Source organism: Erythrolamprus reginae, chromosome 9 (genome assembly GCF_031021105.1).
Source record: "Erythrolamprus reginae isolate rEryReg1 chromosome 9, rEryReg1.hap1, whole genome shotgun sequence".
NCBI lineage: Eukaryota > Metazoa > Chordata > Lepidosauria > Squamata > Dipsadidae > Erythrolamprus > Erythrolamprus reginae.
This window is the reverse complement of record NC_091958.1, coordinates 8359228-8382386: the sequence shown is the minus strand read 5'-3', so window position 1 is coordinate 8382386 and position 23159 is coordinate 8359228. Positions and strand designations below refer to the sequence as shown.

General features: G+C 40.9%; 1 protein-coding gene across 1 annotated transcript in view; it reads right to left on the bottom strand.

Moving 5' to 3' along the window:
• Positions 1 to 23159, bottom strand: part of LOC139172477 (ATP-binding cassette sub-family C member 12-like) — an 82184-nt gene that overhangs the window by 42716 nt on the left and 16309 nt on the right. The window contains exons 8-17 of the mRNA XM_070761625.1: positions 21679 to 21786; positions 19987 to 20259; positions 18829 to 18900; positions 17087 to 17211; positions 11454 to 11526; positions 9200 to 9403; positions 4456 to 4590; positions 2151 to 2186; positions 1190 to 1283; positions 114 to 173 (exon numbers count right to left, since the gene is read on the bottom strand). Of these exons, the coding sequence (XP_070617726.1) occupies positions 114 to 173; positions 1190 to 1283; positions 2151 to 2186; positions 4456 to 4590; positions 9200 to 9403; positions 11454 to 11526; positions 17087 to 17211; positions 18829 to 18900; positions 19987 to 20259; positions 21679 to 21786 (1180 nt within the window). The remainder of the gene's footprint in view (positions 1 to 113; positions 174 to 1189; positions 1284 to 2150; positions 2187 to 4455; positions 4591 to 9199; positions 9404 to 11453; positions 11527 to 17086; positions 17212 to 18828; positions 18901 to 19986; positions 20260 to 21678; positions 21787 to 23159) is intronic.

Here is a 23159-nt window from a genome sequence, read left to right as displayed (position 1 = left end):
CAAGGTGTAACCTTGAAGCAATTTTATAAGCAAGCTTGATGCTTTTGTGTTCCAAAGGGGTTTACTGTGACATTTGGGGACTTAATCGCGCAGGAAGACAAACCAAAACTTACTTCTACTTTTTCCTTCTTCAAGATCTGTTTTAGTCTCTGTATCCTCAGGCTCATCAAAACCTCGGGAGATGAAAAGGGAAGGGGGAGTCAAGCTAATACTTGGGGAGAGGGGAGCATTCTTATTTCACACTGACTTTGCAACATTAATTTGGCCTTTAAAGCACCAAGTTCTAACTTTGAAGCACATATCTAAAGAAGCCTGGGTGCTTTTTTATTTACCGTATTTAGGCTTATTCTTGTGGTTAGCTCTGGCCCTGCTCCTGCCCCAAGGACTGTGGATGTGGGGGAGACATCCACATGCTGCAGGCCTTTTTTGCCCCCGGTGGAATCTGCTGATGAAGGCTCCTCTGACCAAGAAGACATGAGTGACAGGGAGGAGGAGAGTGGGGCAGACAGCTCAGAAGGAGCTCAATTATCTAGCTCCTCCTTGGATTCAGAACAAGAGTTAATGATACAGCCACGCATGCGGAGAGCGATGCATAGGCAACAACAACTGAGAGATTATTATCAAAGAAAATGAGGCCACCTGAGGTTGGGTGGGGCTGTGGTCATTAGTGAGGCTGCTATGAATAGCAGCCTGTGGGTTTGGCCATTGTGGAGGATTATCTGATCATTGTGTTTCATGACTGCTTTATGGACTTTGACTTTTTGTGTGCTGATTTTCCCCCGCTTTGAAACTAAACCAGAGCAAAGTGTGTTTCACTTTGTGAAAGAAGTAGGACTGTGAATTGCCTCACAGCTGCAAGCTAAGTATCACAGAACTGATAAGGGACTTGTACAAATTACCAGTTTGTTTGGAGATGAGTGCTCTTTGCTATACCAAAAGAGGGCTTGGTTTAAGTGAATTCTCATTATAAAGAACATTGTTTTGAATTTTCAAACATGTGTGTGTCTGAAATTTGTACCTGTGAATTTTTGGGAGGAGTCTGCCAGAGAGCCTGACAGAACAGCTTATATGCCGCCCCACTGCCAGAGGACTCTAGGCGGGCCAGTGTCAACCCCTGTTTTTTTACTGGATAGTGGTTGATAGTGAGATTTGGGGATTTAATCACTCAAGAAGACCAAGTGAAACTTACTTCTGCTTGTTCCATTTTCATGACTTTTCTTAGAGTCTGTATCATCATGGTTATCAAAACCTTGCGGGATGAAAATTGAAGGGAGAGTGTCAATCTAATATCAGAAAAGAAGGATTTAGGGGTAGTGATTTCTGACAGTCTCAAAATAGGTGAGCAGTGTGGTCGGGCGGTAGGAAAAGCAAGTAGGATGCTTGGCTGCATAGCTAGAGGTATAACAAGCAGGAAGAGGGAGATTGTGATCCCCTTATATAGAGCGCTGGTGAGACCACATTTGGAGTACTGTGTTCAGTTCTGGAGACCTCACCTACAAAAAGATATGGATAAAATTGAACAGGTCCAAAGACGGGCTACAAGAATGGTGGAAGGTCTTAAGTATAAAACGTATCAGGAAAGACTTCATGAACTCAATCTGTATAGTCTGGAGGACAGAAGGAAAAGTGTGGACATGATCAAAACATTTAAATATGTTAAAGGGTTAAATAAGGTCCAGGAGGGAAGTGTTTTTAATAGGAAAGTGAACACAAAAACAAGGGGACACAATCTGAAGTTAGTTGGGGGAAAGATCAAAGGCAACATGAGAAAATATTATTTTACTGAAAGAGTAGTAGATCCTTGGAACAAACTTCCAGCAGACGTGGTTGGTAAATCCACAGTAACTGAATTTAAACATGCCTGGGATAAACATATATCCATCCTAAGATAAAATACAGGAAATATTATAAGGTCAGACTAGATGGACCAGGAGGTCTTTTTCTGCCGTCAGTCTTCTATGTTTCTATGTTTCTATTTGTGTGTGCAGGGAATGCATTGTTATTTTACACTGACTTTGCAACATTAATTTGACCTCAAAAATACCAAGGTCTAACCTTGAAGCAGATATCTAAAGAAACCTTGGTGCTTTTCTACTCTATAGGGTTTAACAGTGAGATCTGAAAAATTAATTGCGGAAGAAAAAACTTACTTCTGCTTGTTCCTTCTTCAAGATCTTTCTTAATATCTGTATCAGAGATGAAAAGTGAAGGGAGAGTCAAACGGATGCTTGCGATCATTAAAACTAAAAACGAGGAAGGAAATTATTTTACCAGAAACTATCATTTCTGCGGCAGAGATGTGTGAATCATGATCTTGGATGTCTTTCTTTTTCATTGATTCGTCTGATGATGAAAGAAATTGGTTGTCTCCAATCTAAAGTAAACAAATATTTTTTTAAAAAAAGTTGAGAATGAAGATGCCCAGCTAAATCATATACAACATTTTGTTTAATCCAGAGCTGGAGAAACAATGACTCCCTTTATGACTTGTGGACTTCAACTCCCAGAATTCCTGAGCTAACATGAATTCTCGGAATTGAAATTCACAAGTCATAAAAGGGTCATCGTTCCCCATCCCATAGAACACCCCATAAACTTTTCTTCAGGATAACACCTATTTGTTCTTGTTTTTACTCCAGCATCTGATTTTGGAGGAATAATGTCATTGACCCAAGGAAGTTATTTTAGCTGTTGTTTCTAAAGACTATTGATTGTTCTAAGTCCTGATAGTTTTTCCTCATCTGTTAAGAATATAAAAATACCCTTGTTTATTCAACCACAAATCAGTTTAGTCCAACAGCTTCTTATCTACAACATCTAAGTCTACGGAGAGGGGCGGCATACAAATCTAATAAATAATAATAATAATCATCATCATCATCATCATCGTCATCATCATCATCATCATCATCATCTAAGCAGATGTCTCCTGGAAGCCCACAAGCTCAACAAGATACAGATTCTCCTTGACTTACAGAAAGAGATTGTCCTCGACCTATGGCTGTAATTGAGCCCACGATTTGAGACATTTGTTAATGGAGCTTTGTCCCATTTTAAGGCCTTTCTTGCCACATTGAGAGCATATGCACTAAGGCAAATTCCTTGTGTGTCCAATCACACTTGGCCAATAAAATTCTCTTCTGCTCTGCTCTGCTCTACTCTATACACACTACTCTACTCTGCTCTGCTCTACTCTACTCTATTCTATTTTATTCAACTGTGTTGCTTGTATCCTTACAATTTATATTGACTGCTTCCTAATATGTTTTGATTGCTTATTTGTACCCAGACTATCATTAAGTGTTGTACCTTATGATTCTTGACGAACATATCTTTTCTTTTATGTACACTGAGAGTGTATGCACCAAAGACAAATTCATTGCGTGTCCAATAAAAAATTCTATTCTATTCTTGATAACTGGGCCAAAAATATCATCCATTAGACTGCACAATGTATAGCCATCCAGACTTATCATACATTGCCATTATTTATATTAGCTAGGTCTTATGAAAGTTGAGATTCAACAGTAACTGGATCGGCTATTACCCACATTATTCTAATAAGCCCCTTTTTTTGCATATGATTATCTCTAAAGCTGTGCCTTTCTGCCTAACCCTCTCTCTGCCCCTTGTCATCTTTGCATTCACTAGAAGGTGTTGCCTGCCTCTTGATGGGGATTGAGCCCCAAACTCTGTCCTTTTGGTACATGCCTGGAATATCACAATGCATGCGGGAAAGTGTCACAGTATTTCCTGTGATACTGATTGTGTGAATCACATCCATGGAATGGAATGGAATAGAATAAAACAGAACAGAACTGAATAATGGAAGGGAAGGGAAGGGAAGGGAGGAGAGGAGAAGAGAAGAGAAAAGAGAAGGAAGAGAAGAGAAGGAAGGAAGAGAAGAGAAGAGAAAAGAGAAGAGAAAAGAGAAGAGAAAAGAGAAGAGAAAAGAGAAGAGAAGAGAAGAGAAGGAAGAGAAGAGAAAAGAGAAGAGAAGAGAAAAGAGAAGAGAGAAGGAAGAGAAGAGAAGAGAAGGAAGGAAGAGAAGAGAAGTGAGAAGGAAGAGAAGAGAAGAGAAGGAAGGAAGAGAAGAGAAGGAAGGAAGAGAAGAGAAGAGAGAAGAGAAGGAAAGAAGAGAAGAGAGAAGAGAAGAGAAGAGAAAAGAGAAGGAAGAGAAGAGAAAAGAGAAGAGAAGAGGAGTAACAGAGTTGGAATCAACCTTGGAGGTCTTCTAGTCCAATCCCCTACTATGAAGTTTCAGACAAATGTTTGTCCAATCTGTTGAATGTATCTATCTACACAATGGTTGCTGGTAAAATGCATCAAAAGGCTTCACATTCCAGGCTGTGTCAGAAGAAAATTCTTCTAAAAGCTTTCACCAGTACCAGAGAACTAACTTTGAGGATGCTAATAAGAAGCAGCACAAAATAAGTCTGGAGAACTAAAACCCACAAAGGCATCTTCGGAGCGCTGGTTATAAAAGAGCTGAGCATAACGGCCATTGGCTTTCAACAGCTGCGTGTGGGTACCACTTTCCAATATCTTCCCATCTTCCATCAGGATGATTTGATCGCAAAACTGCAGATACTGTGGGTATTAAGGAAAGAGAAAACAATCCGTTAAACGGCCCTATTTTTCAGAGTATAAGACGCGCCTTAGGACTCTGGGCGGCTTGCAGCAAAAAACAGTATTTTTTTTAGCACTGTACATGCCCATGTTCCAGTGCGGCGCATCAAGGAGCGAACTGACAGCGAGGTAAACCAGAACCCATCTCTTGATAAGAGTTTCAAAGTTCTTATACGCAAATTATGCAGTCTGGACGTGAATGTAAGAAAGGAGCAGCACAAGTCTTCTTTGGGCCACACTTGTTAATAAGACAGCAACGTTGGAAGAATGCTAAAATTAAGAAACAAATCTTTGAACGATGATGCAAAGGAAGACGTCAACAGTTCGCCTTCCCTCTCCAATTCCCTCTCAAATCTCCAGCCTTCTGCCGCACGAATCCCAGTGTCCGGTGAGGTCCCACAGAGTTGGTCTCCTCAGGGTCCCATCAACCAAACAATGCTCGTTGGTGGGACCTAGGGGAAGAGCCTTCTCCGTGGGGGGGCCGTCCCTCTGGAATCAGCTCCCCCTGGAGATTCGCACTGCCCCAACCCTCCTCACCTTCCGAAAGAGTTTATAAACTCATCTTTGTCGCCAGGCCTGGGGTAATTAGATCTTCCACCTGACCAACAAATGTTTTTAGCGTAAGTTATTGGGTGAATGTTAATGAATGTTTTTTTTAAATGTTTTAGAATTTTTTTAAAAAAATTAATTGTATTTATTGTATTGTTATGTCTACTATATGTTATGCCGGGCTTCATGTTACGAGCCCCAATTAAGTCAGGAATGTAAATTCAAACACACATGCTGTTGTAAACAAAAAAGCAGTTTATCCAAAATAAAGCTGTGCACACGCACTTTAAACTAGCAAATTAGCTCACACACAGATAACAGTCCTTGAAAGCTGCGAGAGACAAAAACAAACAGAGCAGATAAGAGCAGCTATGAGGGTGTCACAGCCAAACCTCTTCAAGTGAGTCCGCAAGATTTACTTAGCTATGAAATATCCCAAAAAGTCAGTGAAAGTCCAGGAACAAAGCAAACATGATGTATCCTTCTCCAAACAGATAAACTCCCACATGCGCTCTCTGCAACACTGGTAATTTATTAGCAACCCCTTTAGCCTAATTGTCTCAGCCACAGGTGTTCTCCCTTATCTCCGATGATATCTGCGCAGTTGGTCCCTTCTAACCATGAGCCTGTGCATTCTGGCATCCACCGATCCTCCTCCGAGTCCGAATTGGAGCACAAATTGGAATGACCCAATAAAATGGAATGAACCAATAAAATGGATTTTGGCAGATTTATACATACTTCAGTCTCTCCCTCCCTCCCTCCCTCCCTCCCTCCCTCTTTGTGTGTGTGTGTGAAAGAGAGAGGGGGGAGGGAGGGGGGGTGCAGTTTAGGTCAGACAATACAAATTCTCCCCATTCTTTAGAATGAGTAGTATCTTTGTTTCTGTTCTGTTTTAAATGGATGAAGGACTTTTGTGCCATCTGCTGGCATGGAAAAAATATTGTATTTCTCAAGAGAGGAGGAAGAAAGAAATAACTAAATAAAACTGCAGGGATGTTTGTTCAGAAGTCTTTTAACAATGAAAAATGAAACCTGAGAGCAGCAAAGACCCACAAACATTGCATTTACCATGGAAAGGATGGATGGCTGCTGACCTCAATCTCCAACCAACGATCACTGCCTGAAAACCAAACCATGCCACTACCTCCCTGCTCGGTGTTGTAAGCGCATTGCCAAATGCTCTTTGATTCATTTTCTGTTATGTTAAGACTCGCTCTGCAATTGCCTCTCTCCAGGGGCATAAAACCCAGAATGCTTGTTACTTCTAAACTAATAGCACTTTTACTCTCCAAATGTAGGTCATTATGAAGGGAATGTTCACACACCAGAGGAAAATATTAGCAGCTCTGAGGAGGCTATAATGGTTAGCAGGAATTTTTTAAAAATGGAGGAGGGAATGGAGGGGGGATTTACTGGAAAATGGCTTGGGGATGAATATCACTTGAAGCTGAAGACATACTGACCAAGAAATATTAATATTAATACTATATATAATACAGTGTTCCCTCGACTTTCGCGGGGGATGCATTCCGAGACCGCCCGCAAAAGTCGAATTTCCGCGAAGTAGAGATGCAGAAGTAAGTACACTATTTTTGCCTATGAACAGTATCACAAGCCTTCCCTTAACACTTTAAAACCCTAAATTGCAATTTCCCATTCCCTTAGCAACCATTTAGATTATTACTCACCATGTTGATTTATTAAAGTATATTAAAAAAAAAATTTTTTATTAAAGGCGGACAAAAATTTGGTGATGACATATGATGTCATTGGGCAGAAAAAAACCATGATATAGGGGAAAAAACCACAAAGTATCTTTTAATTAATATTTTTGAAAAACCGTGGTATAGACTTTTCGTGAAGTTCGAACCCGCGAAAATCGAAGGAACCTGTACTATATTTGTGTGTGTGTATATACATATATGTGTGCGTGTGTGTCTGTAACATATTTTTGCTGATAATGAAAAGGAAGGGAGACTACTATAGATCTGTTTCAAGCTTGTTTGCTCTCATCAGACAGCCATACCCTTACTGGGATTTGAATCTGGGCCTCTGTCTTGTAAGGCACGGGCCTTAGCCTCTAGGCTATAGACTCGCCTCCATATCAGCTTGTACCAGGGAAGGGTTATGTGTGATTTTTTTTTTGTCGAGTCACCCTGGGGTAGGGGAGGAACATACAGCTTCCTTTTTGCCTCTCTGCGCCACCAGGGGCCATATTCCAAGACAGATACGCTCAAAATAGATCTATAGTAGTCTCCCTTCCTTTTCATTATCAGCAACAATATGTCACACTTATAGATTATAGTTGTTGGTTATAAAAAGTTTATCTGCTTTGGAATAAGGCCCCTGATGGGGCCGAGAGGTAAAAGGGAAGCTGTATGCTCCTTCCATATACCAGGGTGACAAAAAATCACGTACACACACAGACTATATAGAGCCAAAGATGGGGTTTCCCCTTTGCGTGGGCAACGGGGAAACCCCATCTTCGGCTCCTCGCTGCTACTGCGCTGCCGAGCAGATCAGCTGGTGAGCGGCTGAAGGAACCTTCCCTGGGTCTTCAACTCCCAGAGCGGCGGACAAGCGGCGGCCGGACAAGCGGCGGCCGGACAAGGGCGGCCGGACAAGAAAAGCGGCGGCTGGACAAGCGGAAAAGCGGCGGACAAGCGGCGGGCAGAAAAGCGGTGGCCGGAAAAGCGGACAAGCGGCGGACAAGCGGAGGAAAAGCGGCGGCCGGAAAAGCGGCGGCCGGACAAGCGGAAAAGCGGCGGACAAGCTGAAAAGCGGCGGACAAGCAGGCAGGCAGGCAGCTCCTCAGCTGCTGGGTCTTCCCAGGTGCGGAAGTAAAAACACCATCTGCGCATGCGCGGCCATGGAAAAAGGGACGCGCATGCGCAGATGGTGTTTTTACTTCCACACCACTACATCCCGAAAAATCGATTATCGCGAGGGGTCTTGGAACGGAACCCTCGCGATAATCGGGGGATCACTGTATATATATATGTGTGTTGTGGTTAGCTCTGGCCCAGCTCCTGCCCCAAGGACTGTGGATGTGGGGGAGACATCCACATACTGCAGGCCTGTTTTGCCCCCGGTGGAATCTGATGATGAAGGCTCCTCTGACCAAGAAGACATGAGTGACAGGGAGGAGGAGAGTGGGGCAGACAGCTCAGAAGGAGATCAATTATCTATCTCCTCCTTGGATTCAGAACAAGAGTTAATGATACAGCCACGCATGTGGAGAGCAATGCATAGGCAACAACAACTGAGAGATTATTATCAAAGAAAATGAGGCCACCTGAGGTTGGGTGGGGCTGTGGTAATTAGTGAGGCTGCTATAAATAGCAGCCTGTGGGTTTGGCCATTGTGGAGGATTATCTGATCGTTGTGTTTCGTGACTGCTTTACTGACTTTGACCTTTTGTGTGCTGATTTTTCCTCGCTTTGAAACTAAACCAGAGCAAAGTGTGTTTCACTTTGTGAAAGAAGAAGGACTGTGAATTGCCTCACAGCTGCAAGCTAAGTATCACAGAACTGATAAGGGACTTGTACAAATTACCAGTTTGTTTGGAGACGAGTGCTCTTTGCTATACCAAAAGAGGGCTTAGTTTAAGTGAATTTTCATTATAAAGAACATTGTTTTGAATTTTCAAAAGTGTGTGTGTCTGAAATTTGTACCTGTGAATTTTTGGGAGGATTCTACCAGAGAACCCCGACAGAACATATATGCATGCATGTATGTGTATACACATACCTACCTACCTACATACATACATACATCTTTGTTAATTTATTTATATTTATTTATAAAATTTATATGCCGCTCAACTCCAATAGGACTCGGCGCACACAAGGTTGCAGTCATACAGTCATTAGTGGGAGGAGATGGGGATGGGAACAATAAGAAGAACAATAGTAGTGCAGACTTAGTAAACAGTTTGACAGTGTTGAGGGAATTATCTATTTAGCAGAATGATGGCAAATAATTCCCTCAACACATTTCTTTCAGCAATTTGTTTTACCTGCAGCTGATGAGATACCAGAAGGATGGTTTTCTCTTTCAGAGCTTTCTTAATGCATTCTTGAAAAATAGACTTTCCAACTTGAGCATCCACCGCCGACAAAGGGTCATCCAATAAATAAATATCTCGGTTTGCATACACAGCACGAGCCAAACTGATTCTCTGCCTCTGACCTCCAGAAAGGGTCACACCCCCTTCTCCTATCTTTAAAGAAAAACAGAAGGGATACGTCAATCAAAACCAAATACAGTGATCCCTCGTTTTTCGTGGGGGATGCATTCCAAGACCACCCGTGAAAAATGAATTTCCGTGAAGTAGAGGAAAGATATTTTGTAATGTATTTAACGAGTAATGTGTGCAATTGGGGAAACCACAGGGAGGGTGGAGGCCCTGTTTCCTCCCAGGAGATTCCCAGAGAGGCCCCACGGAGGCTTCTCCCTGCCTTTTCTGGCCCTGTTTCCTCCCAGGAGATTCCTAGGGAGGTCCCATGGAGGCTTCTCCCTGCTTTTTCCGGCCATGTTTCCTCCCAGGAGATTCCTAAAGAGACCCCACGGAGGCTTCTCCCTGCCTTTTCTGGCCCTGTTTCCTCCCAGGAGATTCCCAGAGAGGCCCCACGGAGGCTTTTCCCTGCCTTTTCTGGCCCTGTTTCCTCCCAGGGGATTCCTAGAGAGGCCCCACGGAGGCTTCTCCCTGCCTTTTCCGGTTACAGTTTTGGAGGCTCGGGTTTGTAAGTGCAAAATGGTTCTTGAGAAGAGGCAAAAAAATCTTGAACACCCGGTTCTTATCTAGAAAAGTTCCTAAGTAGAGGCGTTCTTAGGTAGAGGTACCACTGTATGTCTTTACAGGGAATGCCTAAAAAGATATGTTCAAGATTTTTTTTCCCTCCTGGGCATCTATCAGTGCGTCAGAAACGTGGAAATGAACAGCAGCACTTTAAGAATTCCAATGTGGCCATAATGCCATTTTCTCAACATCCACAGACGTTGAGCAGGGTAGCCAGGACAAAAGTGCTTCACAACTATGAGTCCCATAGTTGGGTCACGTTGCAAGGCAGAGTGCCGAGAATGAAAATGTAAACTGACAAGATAGCTTGGAGGGACAAAATGCCAAATCTTGTTAGAATAGATCCATTCTCAGCCCCCTCCTGAGCTCAACCCTGTTTGTATTCCAGTCACTTCCAGGAAAATACCGCAGAGTGCTCAGATAATAAAACAGGAATATTTAAAGCAACCGCCCCCTCCTTCCGATCCAATAATCCCTTTGGTGATAAAAACAGACTGTGGCTCAATTTAGGCTCAATACGTTATGACAAATGCAGGGTTTATGAAACACATCAAAACGAACCACGATAATATCTTGGCCTATCTGTTACTGATAGGCTGACAGATGAGTTCGCACAACAAGCAGGATGAAATCCCAGTTTACATTAGCCTACTGTGTTATTAGAAGCCAGGGGTACATTAGCCATGCTTTGTGGCTTACTACCTTGTGCACAACATATTAGGGCTTAGCCAACAAGCTATGACTAAGCCAATATGTTCTGGAAGTCAATCTATATTTGTAGCAGCTCCGAAATCAGACTCATGTCACCCCTAAATCTTCCTCGCAAAATATAGCAAACCCATTTGTATCCCTTTTTCACAAATCTCATGTAACTCCTGAAGATGCTTAACATGAATTAATGTTGGAGTTTTATACCTTTCATAGTAGGAAGAATATCTAAGGCTTGTCTGGCCAGTTGGCTTCAGGCCCAGTGATGCATTTTTCTTTCTTGTAAAATCAAATATTATTTATTTAGTTAGTTAGTTAGTTAGTTAGTTAGTTAGTTAGTTAGTCCAATACGTAATACACATTGAAGAGAAAGATATGTAATAATATAAGTAAAGAAAAGAATAGAAGAAAAGATATAAAAGTATAGGTGAACATATTAGAAAGGAAGAAAAGATAAACGAGATAAGGAGAGACAATTGGACAGGGGACGGAAGGCACACTGGTGCACTTATGCACGCCCCTTACTGACCTCTAATAATGCTGTCATTAATTAACCAATTGACCAAGAGGCCCAGTAGGTGATTTGAAGTCAATCATTCTTTCTCCATCCATCATACCTCACTGACTTATCACATGTATAAAATCAGGGGGTATCTCAAAATAGGTTGCCACGAAACAAGATACCAATACACAAAATAAGCAAACAGTAAGTTGGCGGTTTAATTTAGCATCCTTAAATTAAATAAACACACATTATACTTACTTCAGTCATATCTCCGTAGGATAAACGTTCCATGTCTGTCTTGAGACTGCAAATGTTGATGATGTGATTATACCTAAAACATTAAAATGGAACTGAACTGCAAGCTATGAATCTCTGCATATTTCTCATTTCTATAAATGAGCCTTGTTGCAACATTGTGATTACTGTTGAAGGAGATTCCTTCAATGTTGAGTATTGCCAGTTCTCTACTCTTGACTCAGTCTCAGCCTTAGCAGCCAGACCAGTCAAGAACAATGAACAAATAACCTAATCCTATTTTATTGTAAGTCTGCATTATCTATTTATCTATTTATCTATTTATCTATTTATCTATTTATCTATTTATCTATTTATCTATTTATCTATTTATCTATTTATCTATCTATTTATCTATTTATTTATCTATTTATCTATTTATCTATCTACCTACCTACCTACCTACCTACCTGCCTACTTACTTACTTACTTACTTACTTACTTACTTACTTACTTACTTACTTACTTACTTACTTACTTACTTACTTACTTATCTATTTGATTTCTATGCCGCCCTTCTCCTGGGACTTAAGGCGGTTCACAGCATGTAGAAATCTATCACACATTAAAATCCTCATAATTAAAAGTTAATAATACATTCATTCATCATCCATCACACATTGATTCATTGGGTGGGGCAAGGTGTTAAAATTTCAATGGCCCCAAGCCTGCTGGCAGAAGTGGGTATTTAAATGTTTACAGAAGGCAGGGAGTGGAAGCAGTATAGATCTCCAAGGGGAGCTCATTTCATAGGGCCGGGGCCGTCACAGAGAAGGCTCTTCCCCTAGGCCCTGCCAAACGACATTGTCTGGCTGACGGGACCTGGAGAAGGCCAACTCTGTGGGACCTGACTGGCAGAACCTTGCAAGTTTGAAAGTACAATTTTCCCAGCATCAACTTTATAGCCTGATACAAAGGTACCTTCATACTCAACTGCATTAAAACTCATCCAATTTGGTACTCAATGCATTCTTGAAAATAAAATTTTATCCTAGTACTCGTCATTTGTTTGGTACGCAACGGGCAAACTAGAACCTGTTGATGCTGGTTGCCTCATGACTCGCTACCCTTTTCCAGCTGAAACAAAGGGGGGCATGTTAGTTTAGCCATGTTTCACAGACAAAAATAATAGGGAAGCTGTTGGTGCTTAGTAGTGGGAGGAATTCAGGCATTTTATTAACTACGCCTCTTGCATTGATTAGTTTGCATTTGAGATTAGTATTGGATTGCATTGAGGAAGTGTTCTGTCGAGCTCTCTGGTAGAATCCTCCCGAAAATTTATAGATACAAATTTCAGACATACACACGTTTGAAAATTCAAAACAATGTTCTTTATACCGAAAATTCAAATAAACGAAGCACTCTTTTTTGTATAGCCAAGAGCACTCGCCTCCAAACAAACTGGTAATTTGTACAAGTCCCTTATCAGTTCTGAGATACTTAGCTTGCAGCTGGGAGGCAATTCACAGTCCTTCTTCTTTCACAAAGTGAAACACACTTTGCTCTGGTTTAGTTTCAAAGCGGGGGGAAATCAGCACACAAAGATCGAAGTCAGCAAGGCAGGCACAAAACACAATGATCAGAGAATCCTCCACAATGGGCAATCCCACAGGCTGCTATTTATAGCAGGCTCAATAATTTCCACAGCCCCATCCAACCACGGGTGGCCTCATTTTCTTTGATAATAATCTCTCAGTTGTTGCTGCCTATGCATCGCTCTCCGCATGTGTGGCTGTATCATTAACTCTTGTTCTGAATCCAAGGAGGAGCTAGATAATTGATCTCCTTCTGAGCTGTCTGCCACACTCTCCTCCTCCGTGTCACTCATGTCTTCTTGGTCAGAGGAGCCTTCATCAGCAGATTCCACCAGGAGCAAAACAGGCCTGAGGCATGTGGATGCCTCCCCCCACATCCACAGTCCTTGGGGCAGGAGCTGGGCCAGAGCTAACCACAACAGGAAGTAGGGGGCGTGCTTACGTAGTCTTGGTGTGTGGGATGTAGCTTTGTTGTTGGGGGATGGTGAGTTGGATGATGTTGTGGGATGGATTGTGGGTCTTGTTTCTGATGCAGTCAGCATGGTATTCTATGTATAAATTTGTTTTGCTTAGAATAGATCTAGAACCGCATGGAGTTCACAGGAGCGGGTGTGTTGTAATAGAGATAGATCCAGTCTAGATCAAAGTTTGTTTTGATTGGTATTGTTTCTAGCAATGGAGTTTATAGGGTAGATAAATTTCCGTTTGCTGGTCTTGTTTTTACAAATCACTCTGCAGAATCGGGGGGGGGGGACCATTGACCGGTTGTTATTTTTGTGCTCAGGGCCATCTCTGGAAACTTCAATGAGTTAGTCGGGTGTAATGGTTTGTGTATGATGATGGTGGCTGCTGTTGCGTACTTTGGTGATGTCAGACTCGTTGTTTCCTTCTAGTCCAAAAACATTATGGTGTCGGGAGATGTCAGTGGTTGAGTTGATAGGTAGTGATGGGCGAACCGAACTCACACAATTCGGGTCCATACCGAATTTTGCGGTGTTCGGTATGCCAAACACGAACTCGAATTTTTTTGAAACTTCGGGAAAAGTTCGGGGTCATGTTCGGCATTCAGAGCTTTGACGTCACTGGCAGGTTGCTAAGGACACCAAGGGGATCATTTCCTGGATTCCATGGAATCCAGGAAGTGATCACCTTGGCGTCCTTAGCAACCTGCCAGTGACGTCAAAGCTCCGCCCCCGGAATCTCTTTGTGGGAGGTATTTCCCAGCTCCTTCAAAGGGAGGTCTTCACGTAAAAATAAACATTGTTATTTTTACGAAAAAGGACGTGCAGCAGCGCTGCAAGCAAAGGGCGGTCCTTTCACGTAAAAATAAACATTGTTATTTTTACGAGAAAAAGGACACCGAAGCGGCGCTGCAAGGAAAGGGCGGTCCTTTCATGTAAAAATAAACATGTTTATTTTTACATGAAAGGACTGCCCTTTGCTTGCAGCGCCGCTGCGGCGTCCTTTTTCATAAAAATAAACATGTTTATTTTTACGTGAAGACCTCCCTTTGAAGGAGCTGGGGAATCCCTCCCATAAAGAGATTCTGGGGGTGGGGCTTTGATGTCACTGGCAGGAATCCAGGAAATGATCACCTTGGCGTCCTTAGCAACCTGCCAGTGACATCAAAGCTCCGCCCCTGGAATCTCTTTGTGGGAGGGATTCCCCGTTCAGGTTCGAGTTTGGGTTCGGTTAGCGTTTGGCCAAATTTTGCGTAAAGTTCGTCCGAACTTCCTGAACCCGAACACCGTTGGGTTCACCCATCACTATTGATAGGTCCTTGTGATTGTGGTTGAGATACTGTTTGAGGTGGTGGTTGTTGAGTGGTGCTAGGTATTTGGTTTGTTGGGTTTTCATTTTTCTGTGCTTGTATTTTTTTTCTAAAGATGTAAAATGTGGTTCTAGGCATGCCAGTAGTTGTGCTTCTAATTTTGTTTCAATGGTTTCTATGGTTGTTTGTTGAGTTTTTGTGGCTCCTTCTAAAGTATGGATCCTGTCAGACATAGCAATAAAGTTGTCTAGTTTTGGTGAGCAGGATGGGCATATATAGAAAAATGGAGGAGTTTCTGGGAGAAAGTTGGATATCTGCTTGGTTATTTTTAGGCAGGAATGGTGGGCAAATTTGGTGCATATGCGTTGTTTTGAGGTATCACTGTTACTTAGTATTAAGGAACCCTCGTAAAACTCCTGTTCCACCCATTTTGCAACTGTGGGCTATGTTTACTCTTATCTTACTCTTCCATAGATGTTGTGGTTAGCTCTGGCCCAGCTCCTGCCCCAAGGAATGTGCAGGTGGATGTGGGGGAGACATCCACATGCCGCAAGCCTGTTTTGCTCCCAATGGAATCTGCCGATGAAGTCTCCTCTGACCAAGGAAGCATGAGTGACAGGGAAGAGGGGAGTTTGGCAGACAGCCCAGGAGGAGATCAATCATCTGTATCATCCTTGGATTCTGAACAAGAATTAATGACACATCCACGCATGCGTAGAGTGATGCATAGGAGACAACAACTGAAGGATTATTACAAGAGAAAATGAGGCCACCTGTGGTTGGGTGGGGCTCCAGTAATTAAGGCTGCTGCTATAAATATCAGCATGTGGGTTTGGCCATTGTGGAAGAGTATCTGATCGCAGTTCTTCAGGAATCGTGTGTTGCTGTTTTCTGGACTTTGTTTGTTGATTTTTCATGCCTTTGAAACCAAAGCAGAGCAACGTGTGTGTGTGTGTGTGTGTGTGTCTGTGTCTCACTTCGTTGGAAGAAGAAGGGGTGTGAAGTTTCTCCACAGCTGCTAGCTAAGTACTTAATGACTGCTTAAGGGAAATTGTACAGACTACCCGGTTGTTTTGGGACGAGTGCTCTTTGCAATACAAAAAGAGTGCTTAGTTTATTTTGACTTTTGTGATAAAGAACATTGTTTTGAATTTTCAAACGTGTGTGTGTCTGAAATTTGTACCCTTGAATTTTCGGGAGGCTCCTACCAGAGAGCCCAGCAGAACAATAGAAAACATTTTTTTTCAAGGTGTAGAGCTCTTACAATAACCAGCTGAGATGGAAATGACCCAAGCAAAGAAAGCACTCAAATAACCGGGCCTTATCCATTATTTTAGCCTTAGATATTGTGTGTAATATTTGAACTGAAGGCTGCTTTTCTGTTTCATATCCTTTCAGCAAAGCTTAATGCTTCCCTACAGCATCTAATGGCTCGTGACATGTTGATAATATTCCCTGGAGCCAGTCTGAAAATGTGTTAAAATGAGCTCTGGGGAGATGTGTTGGCTCGTTTGTTTGTTCCTGCTAAGTTAGAATAGATCTTTCTTTCTTTTTTTCCTCTCTTTTTCCCCCTTTTGATCCATAGAAACATAGAAGATTGATGGCAGAAAAAGACCTCATGGTCCATCTAATCTGCCCTTGTACTATTTCCTATATTTTATCTTAGTATGGGTATATGTTTATCCCGGGCATGTTTCAATTCAGTTCCTGTGCATTTACCAACCACGTCTGCTGGAAGTTTGTTCCAAGCATCTACTACTCTTTCAGTAAAACAATATTTTCTCACGTTGCTTCTCATCTTTCCCCCAACTAACCTTAGAGTGTGCCCCCTTGTTCTTGTGTTCACTTTCCTATTAAAAACACTTCCCTCTTGTACCTTATTTAACCCTTTAACATATTTAAATGTTTTGATCATGTCCCCCCTTTTCCTTCTGTCCTCCAGACTGTACAGATTGAGTTCATTCAGTCTTTCCTGATGCGTTTTATGCTTAAGACCTCCCACCATTCTTGTAGCCCGTCTTTGGACCCGTTCAATTTTGTCAATATCTTTTTGTAGGTGAGGTCTCCAGAACTGAACACAGTATTCCAAATGTGGTCTCACCAGCACTCTATATAAGGGGATCACAATCTCCCTCTTCCTGCTTGTTATACCTTTAGCTATGCAGCCAAGCATCCTACTTGCTTTTCCTACCGCCTGACTTCTCATCTTTCCCCCAACTAACCTCAGAGTGTGCCCCCTTGTTCTTGTGTTCATTTTCCTATTAAAAACACTTCTCATTTTTAATAGTTACCTTTGTTCGTTGTAGGCTTCTCCAAACAGTATATTATCCCTGACGTTTCCATGAAATATCCATGCTTGCTGAGACACATATGCCAAAGTCCCATTCACCATGACATTCCCACGACAGAGATACATCTGAAGTGGACAGAAAGAATGACTGGCTGTGTCAGAGCTCCGATTAGCATCCGAGAAATCAACCAGAGTCCAAACCTTGGCCTTCTTCCAAGTTCCAATTTATTAGAAACAGAATACCCTGCGAATCAAGACTTAAAATCCTGGATCTAGAAAGCCTAGAGCTACGTCACCTTAAACATGATCTAAGTATTGCCCACAAGATCATATGCTGCAACGTCCTGCCTGTCAAAGACTACTTCAGCTTCAACCACGACAACACAAGAGCACACAACAGATTCAAACTTAATATTAACCGCTCCAAACTTGACTGTAAAAAATATGACTTTAGCAATTGAGTTGTCGAAGAGTGGAACTCATTACCGGACTCTGTAGTATCATCCCCCCAACATTTTACCATTAGACTTTCCATGGTTGACCTCTCCAGGTTCCTAAGAGTTCAGTAAGGGGCATACATAAGTACACCAGAGTGCCTCCCATCCCCTATCCAATTATCTCCCCTATATTACTATCTCTCTCTCTCTCTCTCTCTCTCTCTCTCTCTCTCTCTCTCTTCTATTCCTATATCCTACTTTCTACTCTTTCATTGATATATCTTATATCTATATCTTTTATTCTACCCTTTCATTGTTATATTTTACTATGAGCATATCCTCTGTAACCTTCATTATGGGGTGTTTTTTGGGGGGGGGGACTAACTAACTAACTAACTAACTAAATAAATAACTAAATAACTAAATAACTAAATAACTAAATAACTAAATAACTAAATAACTAAATAACTAAATAACTAAATAACTAAATAACTAAATAACTAAATAACTAAATAACTAAATAACTAAATAACTAAATAACTAAATAACTAAATAACTAAATAACTAAATAACTAAATAACTAAATAACTAAATAACTAAATAACTAAATAACTAAATAACTAAATAACTAAATAACTAAATAACTAAATAACTAAATAACTAAATAACTAAATAACTAAATAACTAAATAACTGCTGCACGAATCCCAGCGTCCAGTTAGGTCCCACAGAGTGTGTCTTCTCCGGGTCCCGTCAACCAAACAATGCCACTTGGCGGGACCCAGGGGAAGAGCCTTCTCTGTGGCGGCCCCGGCCGTCTGGAACCAACTCCCCCCAGAGATTAGAATTGCCCCCACCCTCCTTGCCTTTTGTAAGCTACTTAAAACCCACCTCTGCCGCCAGGCATGGAGGAACTGAGATACTCTTTCCCCCTAGGCCGTTACAATTTTATGCATGGTATGTCTGTATGTCTGTTTGGTTTTTATTATAATGGGTTTTTAATTGTTTTTAGTATTGGATTATTATTATATGCTGTCTTCTTATTGTTGTTAGCCGCCCCGAGTCTTTGGAGAGGGGCGGCATACAAATCCAATAAATAACTAAATAATTAAATAACTAAAAAAACAAACAAACAAACAGAGCCATGTTGGTTTAGGAACTGTAGTCAACCCGATTCTAATTTTTCCTATAGTTCTCAACCCAGGTGGGAAATGACATTGCTGGGGAAAAGCCATGTCAACTGTAGAATATTGTAAAATATTATATGAGCCCTGAACTGAGAAAAAAAAATGTAGACATTGACGTACCTGTCCTAATACTGCTTTGAGGATTGAGGTCTTTCCACTTCCAATGTTGCCACTAATCCCCAAAACTTTGCCCTGGGAATGGGAAAAAAGTTATAATTTACAAACAGCAGTAGTATTAGAATACTTTACAATTAGAACACTTTATTTGGCCAAGTGTGATTGCTGGGGTTTTATATATCTTTTTCTTTTAATATTAGATTTGTTTCACTGTTATATTGTCTTTATTATTGTTGTGAGCCGCCCCGAGTCTTCGGAGAGGGGAGGCATACAAATCTAATAAATTATTATTATTATTATTATTATTATTATTATTATTATTATTATTATTATTATTAAATCTCTGGGGGAAGCTGATTCCAGAGGGCTGGGGCCTCTAGAGAGAAGGCCCTTCCCCTAGGCCCCACCAAGCAACATTGTCTGGTTGATGGAACCTGGAGAAGCTCGACTCTGTGGGATTTTTAATGGATTTTTAATGGATTTAAAATTTTCAATGGATTTATTTATTTATTTTATATATTCAATTTTTATGCCGCCCTTCTCCTTAGACTCAGGGCAGCTTCCAACATGTTAGCAATAGCACTTTTTAACAGAGCCAGCCTATTCACAATCCGGGTCCTCATTTGACCCACCTCGGAAGGATGGAAGGCTGAGTCAACCTTGAGCCGGTGATGAGATTTGAACCGCTGACCATCAGATCTACAGTCAGCTTCAGTGGCCTGCAGTACAGCACTCTACCTGCTGCGCCACCCCGGCTCAATTAAATTAATTAAATTAAATTAAATTAAATTAAATTAAATTAAATTAAATTAAATTAAATTAAATTAAATTAAATTAAATTAAATTAAATTAAATTAAATTAAATTAAATTAAATAATTAAATTAAATTAAATTAAATTAAATTAAATTAAATTAAATTAAATTAAATTAAATTAAATTAAATTAAATTAAATTAAATTAAATTAAATTAAATTAAATTAAATTAAATTAAATTAAATTAAATTAAATTAAATTAAATTAAATTAAATTAAATTAAATTAAATTAAATTAAATTAAATTAAATTAAATTAAATCAAAGGATTTAAGCCCCCTTTGAAAACCCGTGAAGTAGAGAATCCGTAAAAGATGAACCGCGAAGTAGCGAGGGACTACTGTACTTACTTTTTCTACTATGAAACTTATATTCCGCAGGAGAAAGCTGTGGTCAATATCGCTTCCAAGCATTGATATTCGCGAGTGAGAAATGACCACATCTACCCTAGAAGAGGATTTGAACATCTTTTTCCCATTCAGAAGTGTTTCTTTCCCACTTTTCTTGTGGGGTTCCTCAGAAGCACTTTCCCAAAACGAGGTGACGTCTTTCAGCACCACAGCATACCTAGAGCCCCTCAGGGTCCTCACATAGGCAGAAGGCGTTTTCATAGTAATAATTTTCTACAAGAAAGAAAGAAAAATGTGATCTAAGACAGTGTTTTTCAACCAGTGTGCCGCAAGACACGGTCAGGTGTGCCGCGAAGCTCAGAGAGAGAAAGAAAACAAGAGAAAGAGAGAGAAAGAAAGCAAGAGAGAGAGAAAGAGAACAAGAGAGAGAGAAAGCAAGAGAGAGAGAAAGAAAGAAAGCAAGAGAGAGAGAAAGAGAACAAGAGAGAAAGCAAGAGAGAGCAAGAGAGAGAGAGAGAGAAAGCAAGAGAGAGAGAAAGAGAACGAGAAAGAAAGAGAAAGAGAGAGAAAGAAAGCAAGAGAGAGAGAAAGACATAGAGGGAAGTAGGGAGGGAGAGAGAAAGAGCAAAAAAGAGGAAAGAAGGAAGAGAGAAAGAAAGAGGGATGGAGAGAGAGAGAGAAAAAAAAGAGGGAGAGAAAGAGGGAGAGAGAAATAGAGCGAAAGGGAGGAAGAGAGAATTTTTTTGTCCAAACGTTTTTTAGCCGCCCCCCCCTCAATGTGCCCCATGGTTTTGTAAATGTAAAAAATGTGCTGAGGCTCAAAAAAGGTTGAAAATCACTGATCTAAGACATAGCAATACCACTTAAGACTTATACAGTAGTACCTCTAGGTACGAGCTGCTCCACATACAAGTATTCCAAGTTACGAGCCGAGACGCGAGCAAAATTTCTGTTCGACACCCTCAAATTTAGGATACGAGCCGAGCTTCCACTAGGTGGTGCAAGAATCCCTTGCTTCCAGTTATCTCGGCGCGAAAAACAAAGTCTAAAGGCATTCGTTCGAGATGCGAGTTGATCGACATACGAGCTCGGGTCTGGAACGAATTAGACTCGTATGTCGAGGTACCACTGTATACCGTATATGGCATAAGAGTTGTTAAACCTAATGTTACCTAGCTTTTTCTCTAGTAATAGAGTGTACAAAACATTTGCTAGACCAATTCTTGAATACAGCTCATCTGTCTGGGATCTGCACTGCATATTGGACATTAACACAATTGAACAAGTCCAGAGATATTTCATGAGTCCTCTACTCCTCTGCTCGTAGCAGAATACCTTATAATAATAATACTACTAATAAATAATAATAATTTATTAGAATTGTATGCCGCCCCTCTCCGAAGACTCGGGGCGGCTTGGGCCACCAGACTTGGGCCACCAGACTCAAAATTCTGGGCTTAGGCAATTTAGAACTTTGTCATCTTGGGTACGACCCAAGTGCAGTACATGAAATATTTTCACATTTCACATCTTAATAATAGATTAAGGGACATTGACAGCAAAACAGATATGATATGATATAGTAATCAAATGCATTCTGCAACCAACTATTTTTGGAGCCACTTGAGTAAATACCCCAAAGTATCTGTAATCATTCTCCCCACCCACCCACCCAAAAGCACCATTTTCTACCTTCAACCTTTTTAAGGCGATGCTGGCTTCTGCAATGGCTCTCACCGAAAATGGTAAAGTGGCAATTGAAAACCTCATGGTATTAAATACAGAAATCACGCTGAACGCCTGTAAAAGAGAACAAATGAAAGGATTCCTCATATCACATGGGAGGGGGATTTATTTATTTATTTTATTTTATTTATTTATTTATTTATTTATTTTGTCCAATACACAATGAGGGTTTTAGTGGGTATATATCTATATACACATAATAAAATACATGATGAAGGTTATAGAGGAGATACTCATAGTAAAATATATCTAAGAAATAATAGAAAAGAAGGTATAGGAATAGAACATATCAATGAAAGAATAGAAGAAGAGATATAGGAATAGAAGAAAGGTATAGGAGATATAGGAGAGCAATAGGACAGGGGACGGAAGGCACTCTAGTGCACTTGTACTCGCCCCTTACTGACCTCTTAGGAATCTGGATAGGTCAACCGTAGATAATCTAAGGGGGTTTGGGGATGACACTATGGAGTCCGGTAATGAGTTCCACGCTTCGACAACTCGGTTACTGAAGTCATATTTTTTACAGTCAAGTTTGGAGCGGTTAATATTAACTTTAAATCTGTTGTGTGCTCTTGTGTTGTTGTGGTTGAAGCTGAAGTAGTCTCCGACAGGCAAGACATTGCAGCATATGATCTTGTGGGCAATACTTAGATCTTGTTTAAGGCGTTCTAAACTTTCTAGGCCCAGGATTGAAAGTCTAGTCTCATAGGGTATTCTGTTTCGAGTGGAGGAGTCAGAATTTCAGAATTTCCAACCTCCAGCCTCCAGGTTTCTTATTTCCTAATTTGGTGTAATGGAGTACCCCAATTTAGTGCCGCCCAACAGATCGGGCTCTCCACATTGCTGGCTATTCAGTCTTAAATTACTTCTCAGAAGTCAATCTCCCAAAATTACTAACACATTACAAGGCGGTCCTCGATGGAGCCCAAAATTTGCTAAGCCAGTTGATTCTTAAGTGGGTCTCGCTCCATTTCATGACTTTTCTTACCATAGTTGTTAAGGAAATCACTGCAGATTTATTTATTTTATTTGACTTCTATGCTGCCTAATAATAATAATAATAATAATAATAATAATAATAATAATAATAATAATACCACCGAAGGACTCAGGGCAGCTTACAACAGTAGAAATTACAAGTAACAATAACAATAAAAAGAAGTCAATAAAAACAAACTGATTTCTAAAACCCTAATTAAAACTCGAAAACAGTTCAGTAATGTACGTGCTAATCATTCATACCGATTCATACTCATGGACAAGCTACTGGTTGATTTAGAGACCCCCAGGCCTGCCAGCAGGGTGGGGGCCATACGGATGTTGGGGGGGAGTTTTACTGCCACACTGTGGGTGTGGCTTATTTTGTGGGCGTGGCTTAATTGTCATGTGACTGGGTGGGAGTGGCTTGCTGGCCATGTGATCGG